We start from the raw sequence: 23,109 nt of genomic DNA on the forward strand, positions 1-23,109 counted from the left end.
ATTGGTGAGATAAGAGATCCTTCCTTTTAGAAAATGAAAGTGTGTGGAAATTTAAACATGTCATTAATATAACTGTTTGATAAATACAAAAAAATCTCCTCAAGTTCAGAATGAACCTTTTTCTGTGTCATATTTTTAACATGTATAACCATCATGTACAATAGAAGTATATGAATTATAATTATCAGGAGAAAAACACTCATTTAATAACAGTTTTATTTACACTGTCAAGAGTATCTTTCAAAGAATGATTCATTAAAAATGAAGTATCAGCTCTCACACTGCAATTGATGCAATTGATCTACAGAGTAACTTTGAAAAGTACACATGTGTGCTATAAAAATCAATTCAAGTCTTATATACTATTTCAATGAATATAATAGTAATTTTCTTCTACTAGGCTTGCAACTACTTAACAAGACTAAAACAAAGCCATATTTTCCAAACCTTAGTTTTTTCTGCAATAATTTTATTTTCAATCATCTTTTTATGCAAGTCCCAGATAGAGGCATTTTCTGAATGTTTCATATCCAGTGTATTGTAGATTGCTTTATCACATATTCCTGTCTTGACTTTTTATCCAAAACTGCCACAGTATCAGATATACATATTCAGGATGTTCAGTACAAAGGTTTCAGCATGACAAAAAGTCTCATCAAGCCTCACTTCACATGATTTCTTATTTAAGAAGCAATGTTCTCCAATTTCTTTTAAAATAGGTTATAAACTACTTGATTATTCATAAGATCTATTGTGTTTAAGAGGGAAAAGAAGGCAAGAGAAATTATTTACTTGCTTTTTTCTATGAAAATACTTCCAGCCAATATGAATGGTAGTTTCTAAGATTGCAGGAGCTATAATCCTTTTCTATACTGAATCACTAGTCTCCAGAGGATTGAAAGGCTTAAAAATTAGCAAGAGAAGAAAGCAATTCCCTGGATACTATTGTGCTAGCATTAATATATTAAAATAGCTTTACTGAGTGAAGAATATTTAGAATCCATAATCATGTTTGATTAGCTTTATGGTATAAACCATAACTTAAGCCCAACTCCTCTTACATTTCCCCACAAAATATATTTCAAATAAGAAAAATGAAATATACTAATAAATAGTGTGGAAATATAAAAAGGTATTACTACAACTTTGAGTTAAGGTTCATTGAATAAACAGCTCATATTGTGCCTCCCTAGTTAAGCCTCTGAGTTAGGGAGTCAGATGCAGTTATCTAGAAAACCAAGGCCTGTCACCACTGACAATGAAAAAGGAGAGGTGGATACCCTAATTGTCACCAGAGAGCCTTTATCCACTAACTGATGGAAGCAGACCCACAGATCCACAGTCAAGCACTGGGACATTTGCCAGGAGTCCTTCTGAAGAAAGGGAGAAGGGATTGTAAGAGCTAGGGAGGTCAAGGTCAGGACAGGGGAACCCACAGAAACAGCTGTCCTGAGCTTTTTGGAGCACATGGACTCTGGACCAACAGTTAGGAAGCCTGCCTGGGACCAGCATAGGCCCTTTGCATGTGTGTGACAGTTGTGTAGCTTGTTCTGTTTGTAAGGTTCCTAGCAGTGAGATCAGGACCTGTCCCTGTCCCTGCTCCCTGTAGCTAGCTTTTGGGAACCTGTTCCTCATGCTGGATTACCTAGCCCAGCCTATATGCAGTGGGAGGAGCTCGGTCCTACCTCAACTTGAAGTGCCCTGCTTTGGTCAAGCACATGGGAGGCCTGCCCCTTTCTGAGTGGAAATGGAGGGGGAGTGGAGGGAGAAGAGGATAATTGGGAATGAGGGGTAGAGGGAACAGGAGAAGAGGAGCAAGGGGAAACTGTGGTCAGTACATAAAATAAATGGAAAAAGTGTTAATTAAATAATAATAAAAAAATTTAAGCAGCAGAACCATGACTGGTTGAGGAAAAATGAGGCCAATCCTGAATCCTTGAATACAGACAGCATGCTTGCATCTAACTGCGTATGTTACGATTCAAACAACAGAAAATTATGTTAAGTGAATGTAAAATTTTACATTTCCACTGTTAGATATTTCAACACTATTAGTGGTAACAGATAATTTTAAAGATCACTGTGGCAGCATATAAGACAAACTTACAAAAAAATTATTACTGCAAAGTATGAAACACAATCAGCCTATGCTATTACCTTGGTCACTTTTCTCAAGCTGAAAATGCCCATGTGAGCAGCTTCAAATGAAGGAAGAAAAAACCAATATCCAGAATCTTAGCTCCTGTGTGTTTTGGGTTTAGTGTGATATCTCCATCTATAGGCACAGTGCACACAGAAAATTATACTCTGAGGCCCGAGACCCCAGCCACTTCCTGAGACTCAGAGACCAGACCCCAGTTCCCATTCACCCTGGAACTCCCATCAGGACCAGAGGTGAGTGCCTGGGGTTATAGTCAGAGAGGCAACTGCCCCTGGCTCCCATCCATGGGCACCATCCTGGGAGGACCTGCCCAACTTGGCCCCAGTTTCCAGCCAATCAGCAGGCCCTGTGGGAAGGCTCCCCTTTTCCAAGACTGTAGGCAGACAGTGAAGTCTCCAAACCCTGCCCCCACACCCATTTGTCTGAGACCTAGCCACTTCCTGAGACTCAGAGACCAGCCCCCAGCTCCCATCTGCCCCGGAACTCCCATCTGGACCAGAGCCCACAGCTCGCATCCACCACGAAACTCCCTCTAGACCAGAGAGACTGTCCAGTGGACACTACAACCTCAACGCCTTCCCCCACACCCATATGCTGGAGACCACAGCCACTTTCAGAGACTTAGATACCAGTGTCCAGTATTCCATCCTGCCCTGGAACTCCCATCTGGACCAGAGCTTCCATCCTGTCCCAGAATTCCCATCTGGAAAAGAGGAGCTCCCATCTGGACAAGATAAGGAGACCCCAGGGACTTCCTGAGACTCAGAGTCCAGCCCCCCAGCTTCCATCAGGCCAGCACTCTATCTGGACTAGAGAAAGGCTCCCTAAATCTGTCAGCTCTGTCTGGACCAAGTACACTGATAAGACCAAGAAGGATCCCATGAGGAGTTGGGCAGATGCCAGGGCAGAAGTACATACAACAAAATAAAGAGCAATACAGCATCACCAGAACCTAGCCCTTCTCCAACAGCTTGACCTGAACATCAAGGAATGGAAGAAGAAGAAGAAGAAGAAGAAGGAGAAGAAGAAGAAGAAGAAGAAGAAGAAGAAGAAGAAAACAACCTTATAAGTAACATCATGAAGAGGCGAGAGCCTTATATAGAAGAAATCAATAATAAAGTGGAGGAACAGACAAACAAAAAATGGGAAGAACGTTATAAAAAACTAGAGGAAAGGACAATTAAAGCAGAAGAGAACAATAAGTCCTGGAAAGAAAATCATGAAAAAGCAAGGGAAACAGTCCCAAACCTGAAGAGGGAAATAGAAAAAATGAAGAAGACACTAGCAGAAGGAATGTTGGAAATAGAAAATCTGAGTAAATAAACAGGAACTTCACAAGCAAGTATAACCAACAGAATGAAAGAGATGGAAGAGAGGATCTATGGTGTTGAAGATACATTAGAAGAAATAGATTCATCAGTCAAAGAAAACACTAAAACCAACAAAGCCATGACCCAAAATGTCCAAGAAATATGGGACACCATGAAAAGACCAAACCTACAAATAATAGGGATAGAGGAAGAAGAAGAATACCAACTCAAAGGCACAGAAAATATATTTAACAAGATCATAGAAGAAAACTTCCCCACCTTAAAGAACGAAATGCCTATGAAGACACAAGAAGCCTATAGAACACCAAACAGACTAGACCCCCCACCCAGAAAGTACCCTCACTACATAATAATTAAACAACTAAATGTACAGAATAAAGAAAGAATATTAAGGGCAGCAAAGGAAAAAGGCCAAGCGACTTATAAAGGCAGACCCATCAGAAGAATACCCGATTTCTCAATGGAGACTTTGAAAGCCAGAAGAACCTGGACAGATACAATGCAGACACTAAGAGACCATGGATGCCAGCCTAGACTAATATACCCAGCAAAACAATCATCATAGATGGAGTGAACAAGACTTTCCAAGACAAAACCAGATTTAAACAATACTTATCCACAAACCCAGCCCTTCAGAAAGCACTAGAAGGAAAATTCCAATCTAAGGGAGGCAGATACACCCATGAAAACACAGGCAATAACACCACAGCAGTAAAAGGAGAGAAGTACACACACACTACCACCAAAAAAATAAAAATAACAACAGGAATGAACAATCACTGGTCATTAATATCCCTTAATATCAATGGACTTAATATACCTATAAAAAAGACACAGACTAACAGAATGGATATGAAAACAGGACCCATCTTTCTGCTGCAAACAAGAAACACACCTCAAATTCAAAGACAGACACCTTCTAAGAATAAAAGGCTGGTCTTAAGAAGCAAGCTGGTTTAGCCATCCTAATATCCAGCAAAATAGACTTCAAACTAAAATCAATCAAAAGAGATGATGAAGGACATTACATACTCATTGCAGGAAAGATCCACCAAGATGAAGTCTCAATTCTGAACATTTATGCCCCAAACACAAGGGCACCCACATATGTAAAAGAAACATTACTAAAGCTTAAATCACATATAAAACCGCACACATTAATAGTGGGAGACTTCAACACCCCACTTTCACCTCTGGACAGATCGGCCAAATTGAAACTTGACAGAGACATAATGGTCTTAACTGATGTTATGGCTCAAATGGACTTAATCAATATCTACAGAATATTCTACCCAAACAAAAAAGAATATACCTTCTTCTCAGCAGCCCATGGAACCTTCTCTAAAATCGACCACATACTTGGCCACAAAGCAAATCTGAACAGATTCAAAACAATTGGAAAAACCTCAAATGTTCTATCAAACCACCATGGTTTAAAGTTAGATTTCAACAACAACAACAAACAGAACCTACAGAAATACTACAATCTCATGGAAACTGAATAATGCTCAACTGAATCACCAATGGGTTAGGGAAGAAATAAAGAAAGAAATTAAAGACTTCCTAGAGATCAGTGAACATGAATACACCACATACCCAAACTTATGGGACACTATGAAAGCAGTGCTATGAGGGAAATTCAGAGAACTAAATGCCCACATAAAGAAGCTAGAGAAATCTCACCCTAGTGACTTGACAGCATACCTGAAAGCCCTTCAACAGGAAGAAGCAAAGTCTCCCAGGAGGAACAGATGCCAGGAAATTATCAAATTGAGAGCTGAAATCAATAAAATAGAAACAAAGAGAACAATACAAAGGATTAATGAAACAAAGACTTAGTTCTTTGAGAAGATCAACAAGATAGACAAGCCCTTATCCAAACTAACCAAAAGACAGAGAGAGAGCATCCAAATTACAAAATCAGAAATGAAAAGGGGGACATAGCAACAGACAATGAGGAAATCCAGAGAATCATCAGGTCATACTTCAAAAACCTCTACTCCACAAAACTGGAAAATCTAAAAGAAATGGATAGGTACCACATACCTAAGTTAAATCAAGACAATAAACCATTTAAATAGTCCAATAACCCCTAAGGAAATAGAATCAGTCATTAAAAGTCTCCCAACCAAAAAAAAAAAAAAAAAAAAAAAAAAAAAAAGCCTAGGACCAGATGGTTTCTCTGCAGAATTCTACCAGATCTTCAAAGAAGACTTAATACCAATACTTTTTAAATTGATCCACACAATAGAAACAGAAGGAATATTACCAAACTCCTTCTATGAGGCTACAATTACCCTGATTCCAAAACCAAACAAAGATGCAACAAAGAAAGAGAACTACAGACCAATCTCCCTCATGAACATTGATGCAAAAATTCTCAATAAAATACTGGCAAACCGACTCCAAGAACACATCAAAACAATTATCCACCATGATCAAGTAGGCTTCATCCCAGTGATGCAAGGGTGTTTCAACATACGAAAGTCCGTCAATGTAATTTGTCGCGCCCGCCTCGACCAGTAAGGAAGACGGGACACCGGGATCCTTCTCATCACAGTTTATTCAGACCTTTGATTAGTTGCATTGTGTCTCTCTCTCCCTCTCCGGGCAAGCCTCTCCCAGCACCTAAGTAGGGCTGGGCTGCCAACCCAAAGCAGCCAGGTGGGCACTGTCCATAGGTTCACGCATATGCCAGCAGCACACAAATCCAGCCATAGCCAAATAAGGAGCTGTTTACCATAAAGAGTGTTTGCCATCGGGAAGGCAGAGGGTAGAAGCCAGAGCCATCTTTAGGGTGCGGCTACACGCAGCTCTCTACAGTAATTCACCATATAAACAAACTCAAAGAAAAAAAACAACATGATCATTTCACTAGATACAGAAAAGGCATTTGACAAAATCCAACACCCCTTCATGATAAAGGTCTTGGAGTGATCAGGAACAAAGGAACATACCTAAACATAATAAAGGCAATCTACAGCAAGCAAACAGCCAACATCAAATTAAATGGAGAGAAAATCAAAGCAATACCACTAAAATCAGGAACAAGGCAAGGCTGTCCTCTCTCCCCATACTTATTCAATATAGTACTTGTAGTTCTAGCCAGGGCTATAAGACAACATAAGGAGATTAAGGGGGTACAAATTGGAAAGGAAGAAGTCAAGCTTTCCGTATTTGTAGATGACATGATAGTATACATGAGTGACCCCAAAAATTCAACCAAGGAACTGATATAGCTAATAAAAACCTTCAGCAACATAGCAGGATACAAGATCAACTCAAAAAAATCAGTAGCACTCCTATATACAATAGACAAACAGGATGAGAAGGATATCAGAGATACATCACCCATTACAATAGCCAGAAATGATATAAAATACCTTGGGGTTACTCTAACTAAGCATGTGAAGGACCTATATGACAAGAACTTTAAGCCCCTGAAAAAAGAAATTGAAGAAGATGTCAGAAAGTGGAAAGACCTCCCATGCTCATGGATAGGCAGGATTAACATAGTAAAAATGGCAATCTTACCAAAAGCAATCTACAGATTCAATGCAATCCCCATCAAATTACCAACACAATTCTTCACAGATCTGGAAAGAATAATACCCAACTTCACATGGAAAAACAAAAAACCCAGGATGCCAATGTACAATAAAACAACCTCTGGAGGCATCACAATCCCCAACCTCAAGCTCTACTATAGACCTACCTTAATAAAAACAGCTTGGTACTGGCATCAAAGCCGACATGTAGCCCAATGGAATCAAATTGAAGACCTTGACATTAACCCGCACACCTATGAACATATAATTTTTGACAAAGAAGCCAAACGTGTACAATGGAAAAAAGAAATCATCTTCAACAAATGGTGCTGGCATAACTGGATGCCAATGTGTAGAAGGCTGCAAATAGATCCATATCTGTCACCATGCACAAAACTTAAGTCCAAGTGGATCAAAGACCTCAACATAAATCCAGTTACTCTGAAGCTGATAGAAGAAAAACTAGAGAAAGTAGGAAGTAGTCTTGAGCGCATTGGCACCATAGATCATTTTCTAAATATAACACCAGTAGCACAGACACAGAAACAATCAATCAATGGGCCCTGTTGAAACTGAGAAACTTTTGTAGAGCAAAGGACATGGTTAACAAGACAAAGCAACAGCCTACAGAATGGGAAAAGGTCTTCACCAACCCCACATCTGACAGAGGGCTGATATCTAGAATATATAAAGAACTCAAGAAATTAGACATCAAAATGCCCAACAGTCCAATTAAGAAATGAGCTGTAGAACTAAACAGAGAATTCTCAACAGAGGAAGTTCAAATGGCTGAAAAACATTTAAGGAATGGCTCAACATCCCTAATTATCTGGGAAATGCAAATCAAAACGACTCTGAGATACCAACTTACACCTGTCATAATGGCTAAGATCAAAAACACAGAAGACAGCTTATGCTGGAGAGGATGTGGAGCAAGGGGAACTCTCCTCCACTGCTGGTGGGAATGCAAGCTTGTACAGCCACTTTGGAAATCAATATGGCGCTTCCTTAGAAAATTGGGAATCAATGTTCCCCAAGACCCAGCTGTAGCACTCTTAGGCATATACCCAAGGAAAGCTTAATCATACCACAAGGGCATTTGCTCAGCTATGTTCATATCAGCATTGTTTGTAATAGCCAGAACCTGGAAACAACCTAGATGCCCTTCAACTGAAGAATGGATAAAGAAAATATGGTACATACACACAATGGAGTACTACTCAGCATAGAAAAACAATGACATCATGAGGTTTGCAGGCAAATGGATGGATCTAGAAAAAATCATCCTGAGTGATGTAACCCAAACTCAGAAGGACAAGCATGGTATGTACTCACTCATAGGAGACCACTAGATGTAAAACAAAGATGACTAGACTGCTACACAACTCCCGGGAGGCTACCTAGAAAACGGGACCCTAGGAAAGACACAGGAATCTCCCAATGACAGAGAAATGGATGAGATCTACATGAACAACCTGGAAGACAGTGGGAGTAATGAAGGGCAAGAGTTGAGGGAAAGAAAGATTAGGGGAGCAGGAGATCCCAGCTGGATCAAGAACAGAAAGGGAGAACAAGGAATAACAGACCATGATAAATGAAGACCACATGAGAACAGGAATAGGCAGAGTGCTGGAGAGGTCCCCAGAAATCCACAATGATACATCCTCTGTAGACTGCTGGCAATGGTCGAGAGAAAACCTGATCTGACCTAGTCTGGTGATCAAATGTCCAACCACCCTAACAGTCGTCTTGGAACTCTCATCCAAAACTGATGGAAGTGGATGCAGAGATCCTTGGCCAGGCCCCAGGTGGAGGTCCAGTAGTCCAATTGTCGAGAAAGAGGAGGGACTGTAAGAGTGTGAATTGTTGAGACCAAGGTTGGAAAAGCACAGGGACAAATAGCCAAACGAATGGAAGCACACGAATTATGAACCAAAGCTGGAGCAGGCACTCTGGATAAGTGAGACAATCAAATAGCTTGAACTGTTTGGGAGGCACCCAGGCAGTGGGACCGGAACCTGTCCTTAGTGCAATGACCTGGCTGTTTGGAACCTTGGGTTTACACAGGGCCACTTTGCTCAGCCTGGAAGGAGGGGATTGGACCTGCCTGTACTGAATCCACCAGGTTTAAATGAATCCCCAGGGCAGTCGTGGCCCTGGAGGAGATGGGAATGGAGGGGAGGGGTTGGTCTTTTTTTTTTCATTAATTATTGTTACATGCATATGTATATAAGCATATGCATATATATTCATAAATACAACCTGCTTTGTCTGTATTCTATTAGTTGTATAAATGTTCTCATGGCTCACTATTTACATTGGGTAGCTAATTTATGTGTTCTTACTAGGGAAGATCATTTCTTCTGCACTTAATGTTTCTGTAGTTCTATGTGCAGGGTTTAGACCTCCTGGTATTTTCTCCATCTATTTTAGGAAATCTATTACTATGAGATTGTGTCTCTTAATAATGTCAGATATTATATCCATTAAGTCTCACCAATATGAGTACATTAGCTTTTGCGGGAAAATTTTTTTTCTTTGGGTCACACTGACCCAAACGTGGCACATTAGAAAAGAAGCCTGGGCTTCCAAGTCAGTTCCAGGAAAGGCACAAAGCTACACAAAGAAACTCTGTCTCAAAAAAAAAAAAAAAAAAGAAGGCCAACACATTCTGCTTTTCACATGATCAGTCATTATGATTTAGAAAAACATATTTGACCACTTAAATTGAGAAGAATGAACTCTGGTAGACCCTACAACACTAAAAACATTATTCATGATAATCTTTAAATCTTTGCATGTTCTAAAGGATTGTACACTTGTTTATGTCCTAAGAGTCCCAGGTCCAGAGAGGAACTGTTACATAAATTTTACCAGTGTGCATTATGTTCATAAGAATTAAAAAGTCCATTATTCAGTTAGTTCTTTCATGTACACATGTATTTTCCATTTTTGTCATAATCAGATTATCTATAATTTGTGTTTTTATTCAGAAATGAGCATGCCAACACCCATTTTACAAAGCTGTGAGGATAAAATTCAGATATTTCAAGAAGCCTAGCAAATCATGAGAATAAATGTTGTGATAAATTCTAACACTGCTTAAGAAAATTGGAATTTACATTCTATAACAACATGTCATGAGCTTATAGCATCTATATAAAACATACAAGGAACTGAGCCTCTGAAACAATGCCAAAGATTATGGAAATTCTGATTACTTTGTTTCTAAGAGAATTCAGAAATACATAAAAATAAAAACCATATAAATATCTTTGTTTGTATAACTTAAATGATACTTTATTGTTTCTATGATCAAAACCACATAAATAAGATCTAACATGTTTAGTGTATGTATACTGTCACCCATGTACAATTGGAAAAATAAATTTAATATTTTGAGACCAACATGGCTATTAATTTCTGAACAATGCCAACTCAACATGCTAAACTGGATACTTCATTCCAAACATGGTAAGAGTTAGAATTGGACATGAATGGGAATGCAGAAGCTCTTCAGTTAAGTAAAGGGTTGTATGGTTTTTAAATATACACATGGAAGCACTTGATACACTCCACTCTTTCTGTTGACATTACAGATTATCTTGGAATGTAATTAAGTTGTTACTTCATTGAGAAAAGCTCTATCTTTTTTGTCATATTCTTAAAAGCATCCTTTACTTGTTTGTTTCTAAGTGTATAAATGAAGGGGTTCAACATGGGTGCCACTGAAGTGCTGAGCAGAGCTATTCCTTTATTTAAAGCAACTCTTTCATTTCCAGATGATTTCACATACATGAAGATGCAGCTGCCATAAGAAATGGACACCACAACTATGTGTGAAGAACATGTAGAAAAGGCTTTCTTTCTCTGTTGAGAAGATGGGATTCTCAGAATAGTCCTGATGATGTTTGTGTAGGAAATGCTCACTAACACCAGAGTAACCAGGAGTGTCAAAATGGCAGAAAGAAGCGTCATTAATTCTATTATGTGCGTGTCTGTGCAGGAGAGCTGAAGTATAGGAAAAACATCACAGAAGAAGTGATCGACAGTGTTAGCTGCACAGAAATCAAGCTGGAGCCCCATGAGGAGAGGAGGAAAAATTATCAGGAAACCAGACAACCAGGAAGCAAAGACGAGCAAGTTGCAAATTCTGCTGCTCATGATGGTCATGTAGTGTAGGGGCTTGCAGATGGCCACATAGCGGTCATAGGACATGGCAGCCAGAAGAAAAAATTCAGTTGCTCCCAAGAGAATAGTGAAAAATAGTTGTGCTGCACAGTCATTATATGAAATGGTTTTATCCCCTGTGGCAATACTAACAAGGAATTTGGGGATACAGACAGTGGTGAATGAAATTTCTAAAAATGAGAAGTTTCGTAAGAAGAAATACATAGGTGTCTTGAGATGAGAATCCAGTAGCGTGAGCGTGATGATGGTTAGGTTCCCAGTAACACTCAGCATGTATGTGAGAAAGAGAAGCACAAAAATGACCACCTGCAGTTGTAGATCATCTGTTAATCCAAGAAGAATGAATACCGTCACCACTGTGTGGTTCTTCATAGCTAAGTTCTGATTGCCCAAGATAGGAAAAGAAAATTAGAAATGAAGGGGAAAAATCTGAACAAGAAAGTGAAAGTCTTTATAAGAATTCTAGTATTCCCACTTAAACAACTACTATTCTCTGGTAGTAACCAATACAATTTTTCTCATATATTTTTTTTTACCTGACATCTGACTAAATATATCCAAGATTTTTGTTGTTGTAGTTATTCAGTTAAATCAAAGCCCATAAACTTAAGTATTACAAATGAATAATATGTTTAACAAAGTCAGTTAAGTGCAAAATCAAATATACATGAAATTATCATAGTATTTAAATTTGTATTTCTGTAGTATACTTGGATCCTTCTCAATATATTTATCTTCTATTACATTATTGGTGATAATGTGGTAACACATTCTTCATTGTTCAACAAAAAGCTGCATTAATACATTCTTTCCATAGACTTTGCTAATTTTTGTGTAAGATTTGATCAGTCAACTCTAAAGAGACACATGGTGGACTGTCTTCACATGTTTTAGCTGAGATACAGTAGGATTTTAATGCCTTCATGAAGCTTCTGAAAGCCCTGTGCTTTGCATTCTTGTGACCATTTTTACTTCTCTATTCTGGCTTGTCCTGAACTTGAGCTTGCTCATTTTTTTCTGTAAGATCCTCATATTTTTATAAAATGAATGCTATATTTTACAAATGTCATATTAATATTGACTTTGATGACAAATCACAGCTGTAAGAAGCTACTTACCTTGATTGTTCTCTTTTTTCTGATATCCATCTTAGTAAGTAAAGATCATATTTTCATTTTTGATATATGTGTTAATCACATAGCATGTTTTTCTGAATATTTGCAGTGACACAGAGAAAGGCTGTACAAAACAAGATAAAATGTTGAGTATATCCAATAGTTTTGTTAGTGTCGTTCATTGTCTTGCCTGCTGCTCCCCACCCAGAGGATGCCTCTTTCCCTCTCTGTGTTAGTCACAATCCTTCTCAGTTGTCTTTCTCATTTAGACTACAAAAGTTAAAAAATTATAGTAACTTTCTGAGTTATTGTATTTCTTTTTTTCCAGAAATGCTTGGTTATTCATGTTTTTCACCTGAATAAAAACTTCCAAATTTTTAGATAATATAAAAAATCATATTAGAACATTTTTATGTTTTGAAAATACCAGTTCTCATGTGAAAAAATTATAGATCTAGATATTTTAAATTATTACTAGTAAGAAAGTTCTTCTAATCTCACTTTATTACTATTTGACTTTGTACCCTATTATGTGTCTTCATTTGATCATTTTCTGAAAGTGTCTGAATATCTATGTAATGAACATATAAATACAATGCTTATTATATTTATATGCATGAGTGAGACATTCTGAACTTCAAAGTCACAATCTAATTTAAAGGTCAAAGACATAGAAAAACTTCATTCTGTGAAATATGAGTTATATGATGGTAAAGTTCAGAATTAGTCCATATTCCAGTGGAGAACCACACATACAGTCACAAATTGGCTTTTATATAGAAAAGACACAAAGTTGGGTGAAAAAGGAAGAGGGGTGGATCTGGGAAGAGCTGGGGGAGTGAAAGTGATTATGATCAAAACTCGTGATATGAAATCCTCAAAGAATCATTAAAAATACATCAAAAAGTGTGTTTGACTTCTTTTTAGGCCCAATTAGTATATCCATCTGTTGATACATATGTGAGAATGAAGAGGGGTCAAAAGACTGAAGACAGCAAGATTAGACAAGATTGCAAAGTAACCTCTCCCCTCCCTGTCCCTTCTCTCTTTCTCTTTGAGTCTCACTGGATATGACCACTTTGGTAACACTCTTGATGTCTGTCACAGATAAAGAGTAATACATATTTTGACTCAGCAATTGTATTCTTGTCTTATTGTCAATGGAGAGGAATACTTATGTCCACCAACATCTGTGGACAAGACAGTCATTAAACAAAAGTAACATTTCAGCAATAAAAGAATTGTGTTACAGTCCTCAAAAGGATTATGATACAAAAGCAAAAATGAACATTTTACTGCTATCAACAACTATATCACCCTTTCATTATGATCTCTCTACTTCTGTGCGGCTTACAAAACCCCACACTAGTGTAGGCAATAGCAGATAAAGGTTTAGGGAAACAAGAAAGAATTCAGGCAGAAGGAAGATCAGAAATAGTCCATACCATACCAGACAAAAGGGATAGTAGTTAATGTACAATGTTAATATCTGTACTCATTTTAGCATGATCTTTTCACTTTTATTTTCTTAAAGAAAAAATGAGATAATTTTATTTATGTCTAGCATTTTGCTTAAATTTGAATTTAAGTAATAAAGAGCTACTACAACTATTTAGCATCATTAGTGTGCTTCGTAGCCCCATAAAAAAGTATTTGCTAGTTGACAGTAAATAGTAATAACTATCAAATGGTCCTCTGTGTGGACTTTCATTTAGAAAATGAAAGTGTGTGGAAATTTAAACATGTCATTAATATAACCGTTTGATAAATACAAAAAAAACTCCTCAAGTTCAGAATGAACTTCTTTCTGTGTCATATTTTTAACATGTATAAGCATCATGTACAATAGAAGTATATGAATTATAATTATCAGGAGAAAAACACTCATTTAATAACAGTTTTATTTACACTGTCAAGAGTATCTTTCAAAGAATGATTCATTAAAAATGAAGTATCAGCTCTCACACTGCAATTGATGTCTACAGTGTAACTTTGAAAAATATACATGTGTGCTATAAAAATAATTCCAGTCATATATACTATTTCAATGAATATAATAGTAATTTTCTTCTACTAGGCTTGCAACTACTTAACAAGATTAAAATAAAGCCATATTTTCCAAACCTTAGTTTTTTCTGCAATAATTTTATTTTCAATCATCTTTTTATGCAAGTCCCAGATAGAGGCATTTTCTGAATGTTTCATATCCGGTGTATTGTAGATTGCTTTATCACATATTCTTGTCTTGACTTATTATCCAAAACTGCTACAGTATCAGATATACATATTCAGGATGTTCAGTACAAAGGTTTCAGCATGACAAAAAGTCTCATCAAGCCTCACTTCACATGATTTCTAATTGAAGAAGCAATGTTCTCCAATTTCTTTTAAACTAGGATATAAACTACTTGATTATTCATAAGATCTATTTTATTTAAGATGGAAAAGAAGGCAGCAGAAAATATATACTTGCTTTTCTCTATGAAAATACTTCCAGCCAATATGAATGGTAGTTTCTAAGATTGCAGGAGCTATAATCCTTTTCTATACTGAATCACTAGTCTCCAGAGGATTGAAAGGCTTAAAAATTAGCAAGAGAAGAAAGCAATTCCCTGGATACTATTGTGCTAGCATTAATATATTAAAATAGCTTTACTGAGTGAAGAATATTTAGAATCCATAATCATGTTTGATTAGCTTTATGGTATAAACCATAACTTAAGCCCAACTCCTCTTACATTTCCCCACAAAATATATTTCAAATAAGAAAAATGAAATATACTAATAAATAGTGTGGAAATATAAAAAGGTATTACTACAACTTTGAGTTAAGGTTCATTGAATAAACAGCTCATATTGTGCCTCCCTAGTTAAGCCTCTGAGTTAGGGAGTCAGATGCAGTTATCTAGAAAACCAAGGCCTGTCACCACTGACAATGAAAAAGGAGAGGTGGATACCCTAATTGTCACCAGAGAGCCTTTATCCACTAACTGATGGAAGCAGACCCACAGATCCACAGTCAAGCACTGGGACAATTGCCAGGAGTCCTTCTGAAGAAAGGGAGAAGGGATTGTAAGAGCTAGGGAGGTCAAGGTCAGGACAGGGGAACCCACAGAAACAGCTGTCCTGAGCTTTTTGGAGCACATGGACTCTGGACCAACATTTAGGAAGCCTGCATGGGACCAGCCTAGGCTCTTTGCTTGTGTGTGACAGTTGTGTAGCTTATTCTGTTTGTAAGGGTTCTAGCAGTGAGATCAGGACCTGTCCCTGTCCCTGCTCCTTGTAGCTGGCTTTTGGGAACCTGTTCCTCATGCTGCATTCCCTAGCCCAGCCTATATGCAGTGGGAGGAGCTCGGTCCTACCTCAACTTGAAGTGCCCTGCTTTGGTCAAGCACATGGGAGGCCTGCCCCTTTCTGAGTGGAAATGGAGGGGGAGTGGAGGGAGAAGAGGATAATTGGGAATGAGGGGTAGAGGGAACAGGAGAAGAGGAGCAAGGGGAAACTGTGGTCAGTACATAAAATAAATGGAAAAAGTGTTAATTAAATAATAATAATAAAAATTTAAGCAGCAGAACCATGACTGGTTGAGGAAAAATGAGGCCAATCCTGAATCCTTGAATACAGACAGCATGCTTGCATCTAACTGCATATGTTACGATTCAAACAACAGAAAATTATGTTAAGTGAATGTAAAATTTTACATTTCCACTGTTAGATATTTCAACACTATTAGTGGTAACAGATAATTTTAAAGATCACTATGGCAGCATATAAGACAAATTTACAAAAAAATTATTACTGCAAAGTATGAAACACAATCAGCCTATGCTATTACCTTGGTCACTTTTCTCAAGCTGAAAATGCCCATGTGAGCAGCTTCAAATGAAGGAAGAGAAAACCAATATCCAGAATCTTAGCTCCTGTTCCTCCAGGTCACTGACCTTTCAAGGCCCACTGCTATCTTTAATCTTAACAGGTGGATTAGTTTTGTCAGCTTTAACAAAGTAGAAAGTTATATTCTTATTTGGATGGTTGGTGGTTTGCTTTACATGAGTTAACCTAACCATTAGTTGTTTCTCATTTTTAATATTCTCAGTGGGCAGATGAAGGAAGAGAGCTGATGGACTACCATGTGGGAGGCTTTTGTCGCTAACCCTAGAGGTCCTTTTATTTGCCTTCCATGATAAGAAGTCACATATCTGAACACATCTAATTCAAAGAAGTCATTTGGAAACGTTCTATAGATAGACTGCTACTTTCATCATGAACAGGTCTTGTTGCCCTTTTCTTGTTTGCTGAGCTGTCCACCTCAACATTGATTTCCTATTCCTCTAGCCCATTGTTATTGCTCTCCACCTCAAAATTCCAGGTCTTGTATTAAACATCTGCAAAACATTCGTGTAGAAAATGATACTGTATTTGATGAACTGAGTTTCTTCTTTATAGCTTTTTGCTCTTCTCCACACAGCACGCATTTTCACATGCCATCTATTCAGGTCTTTTTTTTTTTTTAAGTGCTTTTTGCTTCTCCTACAAAATTCTATACTGTCACATATATAGTGTGTCCTTTGTGTTATTCATCCCTAGATTCCCAAGATCTGGAATATCCTCTATTGAAAATGAATATATAGGAGTTAAGGGCAAAACTATTTCATTATTAGGATATGGACCAGTTGAAATTATCCTGAAACATTTAACATGAAGAAATATAAAAGTAAATAATTGTCCTGACTAGCAGAGGATAGTAAGGAGTGGGAGTGAACACTGGATTTAATGGGAAGATATAGAGAGTAATAATGAGCTAATGTTTTTAGTGTTGAAGTTAGGCAGAATTTAGTGTAGAAGACAGGACACTCTCAATGAATGTTAATGCAAAATATCCAAAGGGACCATTATTGTGGAGACCATTCTCAGTAGGTAGAGTGAACAGTGACCAAAGAAAGCATTGTTCATTGAGTAGCAATTCTAGAATATCATCAATGTGTGAAAAATCACAACTCTTCCTTAAAATTAACTCTTCAAATAAAATAACCAGTATCTAAATGGGTTAAGAGTGTAGTTCAGTTGTAGATCCCTTATACTGTGAAGCAGGCTGGATTTGATACCCAATACTAAAAAATATTTTAGAAAGCAACAAAAATTAACAAAATGAATTTATCTAACTTGAAGCATTTGACAAATCAGTGAAATGAAGTATATTTTTACTAATTAAATTTGTTCTTGATAATTTTGTTCATGCATATAATATATACTGATTATGTCTTCTCCATCCTGTATTATAAAACTCCAACCCCTGTATATTCTTCTTCTTCCCTACAAATCTCTTTCTCACATTCATGTTTGACTTGTTTTGTGACCAATATGACTATGGGCTTGGAACCTGGCAGGCTTAGAAGTGAGTATATAACTAAAGACAATGGCACCCCTTTGTCACAATCTATCAACAGATACTAGTTCAGATGTGTTGGGTAGGAATTCATGACTCCTTTCCTCACCTATAACTGAATATATAAATTTAAATATCTTAGATTAATAACACTACAAATTTCATATCAGGGCACAGTTATCATTTCATAGCCAAGTAAAATGTTTTTCAATTTCTTTTTGGTTGATGTTTCTAACTTATAAATAGTGAATTTGTACCACTTAAAAGATTACTCATCATAACTCTAAGTAATTATATAATTTGAAAAATGATTAAATATAGATTTTCAGAATAGTATTTATGTATATATGTTTTTACCCTTAAACATACACATATTCCAGTTTGAAAAGTCAAAATTTCATGAATTGCCAATGAAAATGAAAATTAGCAGCCTTTTGCTCCAGCACTCATCAACAATAAATTCTGCCATGGAAGAATCCACATTAGTGATTATCATTCCTTTATGCCCATTACAAATTCTTATATATTAGTTTACAAATCAGTTCTTGGCTTTGGGTAAGTGAGATGAGAATTGGATATTATCATCCTTTTGGCCTCCTATAGATTATGTTCTTCCCTGTTTGAACATATTGCCTTATTGATAGTTATCTACCTATTGATTTGTTATTACCTTTACAACAGAATTATTAATTCTTGAGATTTCATCAATGTATTTAATCATATTCACCCACAAACTCTCTTCTTGACTCCTCTTAGATCCAACCCACTCTTCTTCCTTTCCCCTAATTCATGTCTTCTTCTTTTTTGTTTTTTAAATAATCTTTCAAGTCTAATTTGTTTTGCCCATATTCTCTGGAGTGTGGGGCCAACCACTGCACTATGGTGGACCTACCAAGGCCATCCTTAATCAGGGTGGTGTGAGAGGCTTATGAGTCCCTCCCTACTCCCTGGCAGAATGTTAACTGACTTGATCTTGTAAATGTGTAAGAAAACACTGTGAGTTCATGAATGCAGCAGTACTGTCATGTCCAGAAGACACTGTTTTGTGCTATGCTGATCCTTCTCAATTTCTGGCTCTTGCAATCTTTCTATTTCTTCTTCTTCAATGGTCCTGAGACTCGTGTTGGGGGAGAGGTGACATAGATGATCCATTAGTGACTGAGCATGCCACTGACACTTATTCTCTATATTTCGCCAGTTAATTTACCTGTTCACTGTATGTTTGTTCACTGCACAAGGAATCTTGTCTGTTAGGTCTGAGAACTGTACTAATCAACAGGTAAAGGGATGCAGAGGGTTTGCTACTATATCTCTTTAACATAGCAATGACAGTAGGCTCCTCTCTGGGGCCCATGAGCACTGTGGTCTTAGGTTCTTGCACTGATTTACAGGAACAAGCAAATATTTCTTCTTGTGCATTGGCTTTAAATTCAATCAGCAAGTGATTGGTTATCTGAATAACATTTGTGCCCCTATTGTACCCACCAGCATATTCTGACATGCTAACCTTGATGTAATTCACAGTGTTCACAGCTGTATTAGACTGTTGGTATCCCCCCCCCCCCCCCCCCCCCCCCGCACTGACAGAAACCTGAAAGGCACCTTTTAGTACTATGAGAGGTAGCCATCAGGGAGGGAAGAAGCTTCCTAACCTCGAGTGACTGATTTCTCTGTTGTAGAAAGAATCTTAAAGAGTCTTGTTAACAAACACAAACCTGAGGCCAGTTATTGGGGTGAATGCTAGAAGATCAGAGACACAGAACAAGCCACAACTTCCTCACCTCAGCAGTTCCTCAGCTGGTCTTGTTTCCTCAGACTGAAAGCTTCTGAGTCCTCATCCAAATGGATCTCAGCTGAACTGCTGCTAGAAGCCTAAAAGCTTAACCAACCAAAATGCTTCTAGTTTCTGGTCCTCATGCCTTATACATCTTTCTGTTTTGCCATCACTTCCTGGGATTAAAGGCTCACTTCTTGGGATTAAAGGCATGTATCACCATGCCTGGCAGTTTCCATGTGGCCTTTAACTCACAGAGATTCAGAGGGATTTATGCCTCTGGAATCCTAGGATTAAAGGTGTGAGTGCCACCATTTTCTAGCCTCTGTACCTTGTGGCTGTTCTGTGCCCTGACCCCAGATAAGTTTATTAGGGTGCACAATATTTTGGGGAACACAACACTGTGGTGGGTATTGTGTTCCCTGAAATATTGTGTGTTCCCTGAAATAAACATATCTGGGGTCAGAGAACAGACAGCCACTAGAACAGAGCCAGAAATGGTGGCTAGAAAATAGGAAGAGTAAGCCATAACAGAAGTTGGGCGGTCGTGGTACACACCTTTAATCCCAGCACTTGGGAGGCAGAGCTAGTCAGATCTCTGAGTTCAAGGCCACTTTAGAAACAGCTAAGCATGGTGACCCACGCCTTTAATCCCAGGGAGTGGGGGCAGAAAGAAAAAGGTATATAAGGCATGAGGACCAGGAACTAAAGAGGAAAAAGCATGTAGTTAGTTTAAGCTTTGGAGCAACACAGTTCAGCTGAGATTCATGTGGAGGAGGACTCAGAAGCTTCCAGCCTGAGGAAACAAGATCACCTGAGGAACTAGCAAGGTGAGATAGCTGTGGCTTGTTCTGCTTCTCTGATCTTCCAGCATTCACCCCAATAATCTGCCTCAGGTTTGATTTCATTAATAAGAACTTTTAAGATTCCTACTACACAATACCACCATACTCTGTCCTGTGATCAGTGTGTGTGTGTGTGTGTGTGTGTGTGTGTGTGTGTGTGTATTATCTTCAGAAATAATATCTTACCTTCAAGTTCTGGTGGATAATCAAGACCAATTACAATCAGGCAAATACAAATACAAACTATTTTGAGATTTCATCTTACCTCTGTCAGAATGGCCAAGATCCAAAAACTGAAGGATAAATTCTAGGAAGCATGTAGGGAATAGGGAATCCTCTCACATATTATTGATGTGAATGCAAACTGATGCAACCACTATGGAAATCAGTGTTGCTGTTCTTCAGAAAACTAACAATAAATCTACTATATATCCAACTACACCACTTCTGGGCTTATACTCAAGGAATTCCAATTCCTAATATGGAGACAAATGCTCATCAATGTTTGTAATGCTTTATTCACAGTAGCTAACACAGAAACAGCCTAGATGTCCATGAACTGATAAGTGGACTATGAAATGTAGTACCTATATGCAATACAATTTTATTAATCTGTGAAGAAAAATGAAATTCCAGGTAAAAGCTGGAAAACAATATATTGAATAAAATGACCACAAAGTGACTGAGACCCGAAAGACAAATATCTCATGCCCTCACTCATATGTCAATCTTAGCCTCGAATATTTAAATTTGTGTGTTTAGTTTGGAGTTATTGTAGAATCCAGAAAAACTGAAAATATAACTGTTGTGAAAGAGGAAGAAAGATCTCAAAGTAGAGGGTATACTAGAACACAGGTAACATGATGCAGACGGAGGTTTATGTGGGGAGATGTTTGGAAAGATAAGGCAGAGAAAGATTTTTGTAATAGGGAGAGTTAACACTAAGGGTGTTTGAAAAAGCCAATGGAAACATACTTTTTATAAGTTTTCTGAATATATGTATTCATATAAAAGTGTAGAGTTGGAGTTAGCTTATGTAGGGGATTCTGTTCATTACAGAAGCTAGAGGTTGCCAAATAAAATAGCCTGTGTCAGGACTGGGATACTTCTCTTAGTTGTTGATCAACGGTGTCCCAGAGACTCCACCAAACAATGTGAGCTATTGCCATTGGTCCTATTTATCAATTTCTTTGTATGTCCTAGCAAACACTAGGCTTTTCAACATCATTTTGGAACACACTATCATTGCTCCATCCCACAGCTTTTGCTCCTTCATCAAAGAACTATCAAATTGTTTGCAGGAACCTACTTCTGGCTTTGCTCATATGTTCCGTTGATCTATGTGGAAAACCTCATGTTATCAATTGCTGAGACTTAAAAGTTTGGTTGTAGAGTATTGTGATTCTTCCAACTTCTTCCCATTTAGAATTTTTTGGGGTATTCTAGGTATTTTGTCTTTCCATATAAATGTTAGAATCAACTTGTAAATGTCCTGAAAATACCATGATAAAATTAGAGATCATTTTGAATTTATGTATTAACTTCGCAAGAACTGATGTCATAAAATAGTACATCTTTCTATAAACAAGCTTGCACTAGACCTTTATTTCTTTGTTTTTTATAGATGATCTAAACTTTTATAATATTTATATAAATTTGGTGATTTTTTCTCAACTACTGAATCATCTTCATTATTTCCAACACTGATTTTAAGGACTTCTTTACTGAACATCAAATATGTAGTAACATTCAGATATGTGATGGTCCCAGACTTTATGATCACATAGATCTCAGTGATACTAGTCAAATTGTGCTTTAAATATTACACAAGATTTGAAGCTTATGTCTAATGTAAGCACCCAAGGTAGTAAAATTCTACATCTACATTTCAAGCATATAGCTGGAGATCTACAGTCTGGTTGCAAAAATAATAAAATGGTTTGGGTGCATTTTCATTGTAATTCAGTGTACCATTAGCATTCTATTCTCTTGTCCTCATAGACCCAGAAATTCTGCCAGTACATTAGACATAGCTCCTCCTCTCCCAATTCTTTCTCATATAGATGTCTTCTTATTTCACTCAAATGTAACTGATACTACAAATGAGTTTTAATCAATTTAGTGTATCAGTTCATTGAAACTGTTGTTTCCACCTACATGTGTATTGTAATTCTTATTAATATATGACTCCAGGGCCAGTCTGTAATTTCTGTTTTATGAGAAAGTGTTGCTGTATTCAAGCTATATGATAAGGTCAAGTTGGGTCAGCTAATACCCAGTTCATTTGGGGCATCTAAATTCACCTGTTAAGGAATTCAAATGTTTATTCTCTACCCAGTCCCAGCAACAACCGCAAACCAATTTTCAGAACAGGGTAGATATCCACATATGATGGTATAGCTTTTCTGAAAATCCTAATATATGTCCTATTATTTACCTACAGGAAAGTCTATAAGCAGCATGCCTATGTGCCAGGAATATTACCTCCCTGAAACATCAAATGGGTCATAAGTTCCAGGCAACTGAACAACCTGTATATCAAGCAACCTTGATTTACTGCAGAGATTTCTTTGCAAAACTAGCATTTTAATGTATCAAATAACCATGCAAACACTACAAAGCACACTAAAAGATTCCATGTTTCTTAATAATAGTAAAGACCACATGTAATAACCTAGATTTAACTTTCAAAGTAATACTCCAACGTCTTTCTCTAGAAGGTCCCATAATTTTTATGAAAGTTTTTCTATGTTTCATA

At 37.4% G+C, this 23,109-nt stretch overlaps 1 protein-coding gene across 1 annotated transcript; it reads right to left on the reverse strand.

Moving 5' to 3' along the window:
- Positions 1-10,664: 10,664 nt before the first annotated feature.
- LOC118571047 (olfactory receptor 6C74) lies at positions 10,665-11,603 on the reverse strand. The gene has a single exon (XM_036169935.1). The coding sequence runs from the start codon at positions 11,601-11,603 to the stop codon at positions 10,665-10,667; it is 939 nt and encodes a 312-aa protein (XP_036025828.1).
- Positions 11,604-23,109: the final 11,506 nt, after the last annotated feature.

This window comes from Onychomys torridus, chromosome 20 (assembly GCF_903995425.1).
Source record: "Onychomys torridus chromosome 20, mOncTor1.1, whole genome shotgun sequence".
NCBI lineage: Eukaryota > Metazoa > Chordata > Mammalia > Rodentia > Cricetidae > Onychomys > Onychomys torridus.

Excerpts from the sequence above, each read along its gene's own strand:
- LOC118571047 (XM_036169935.1), bottom strand. The coding sequence starts at position 11,603 with ATGAAGAACCACACAGTGGTGACGGTATTCATTCTTCTTGGATTAACA.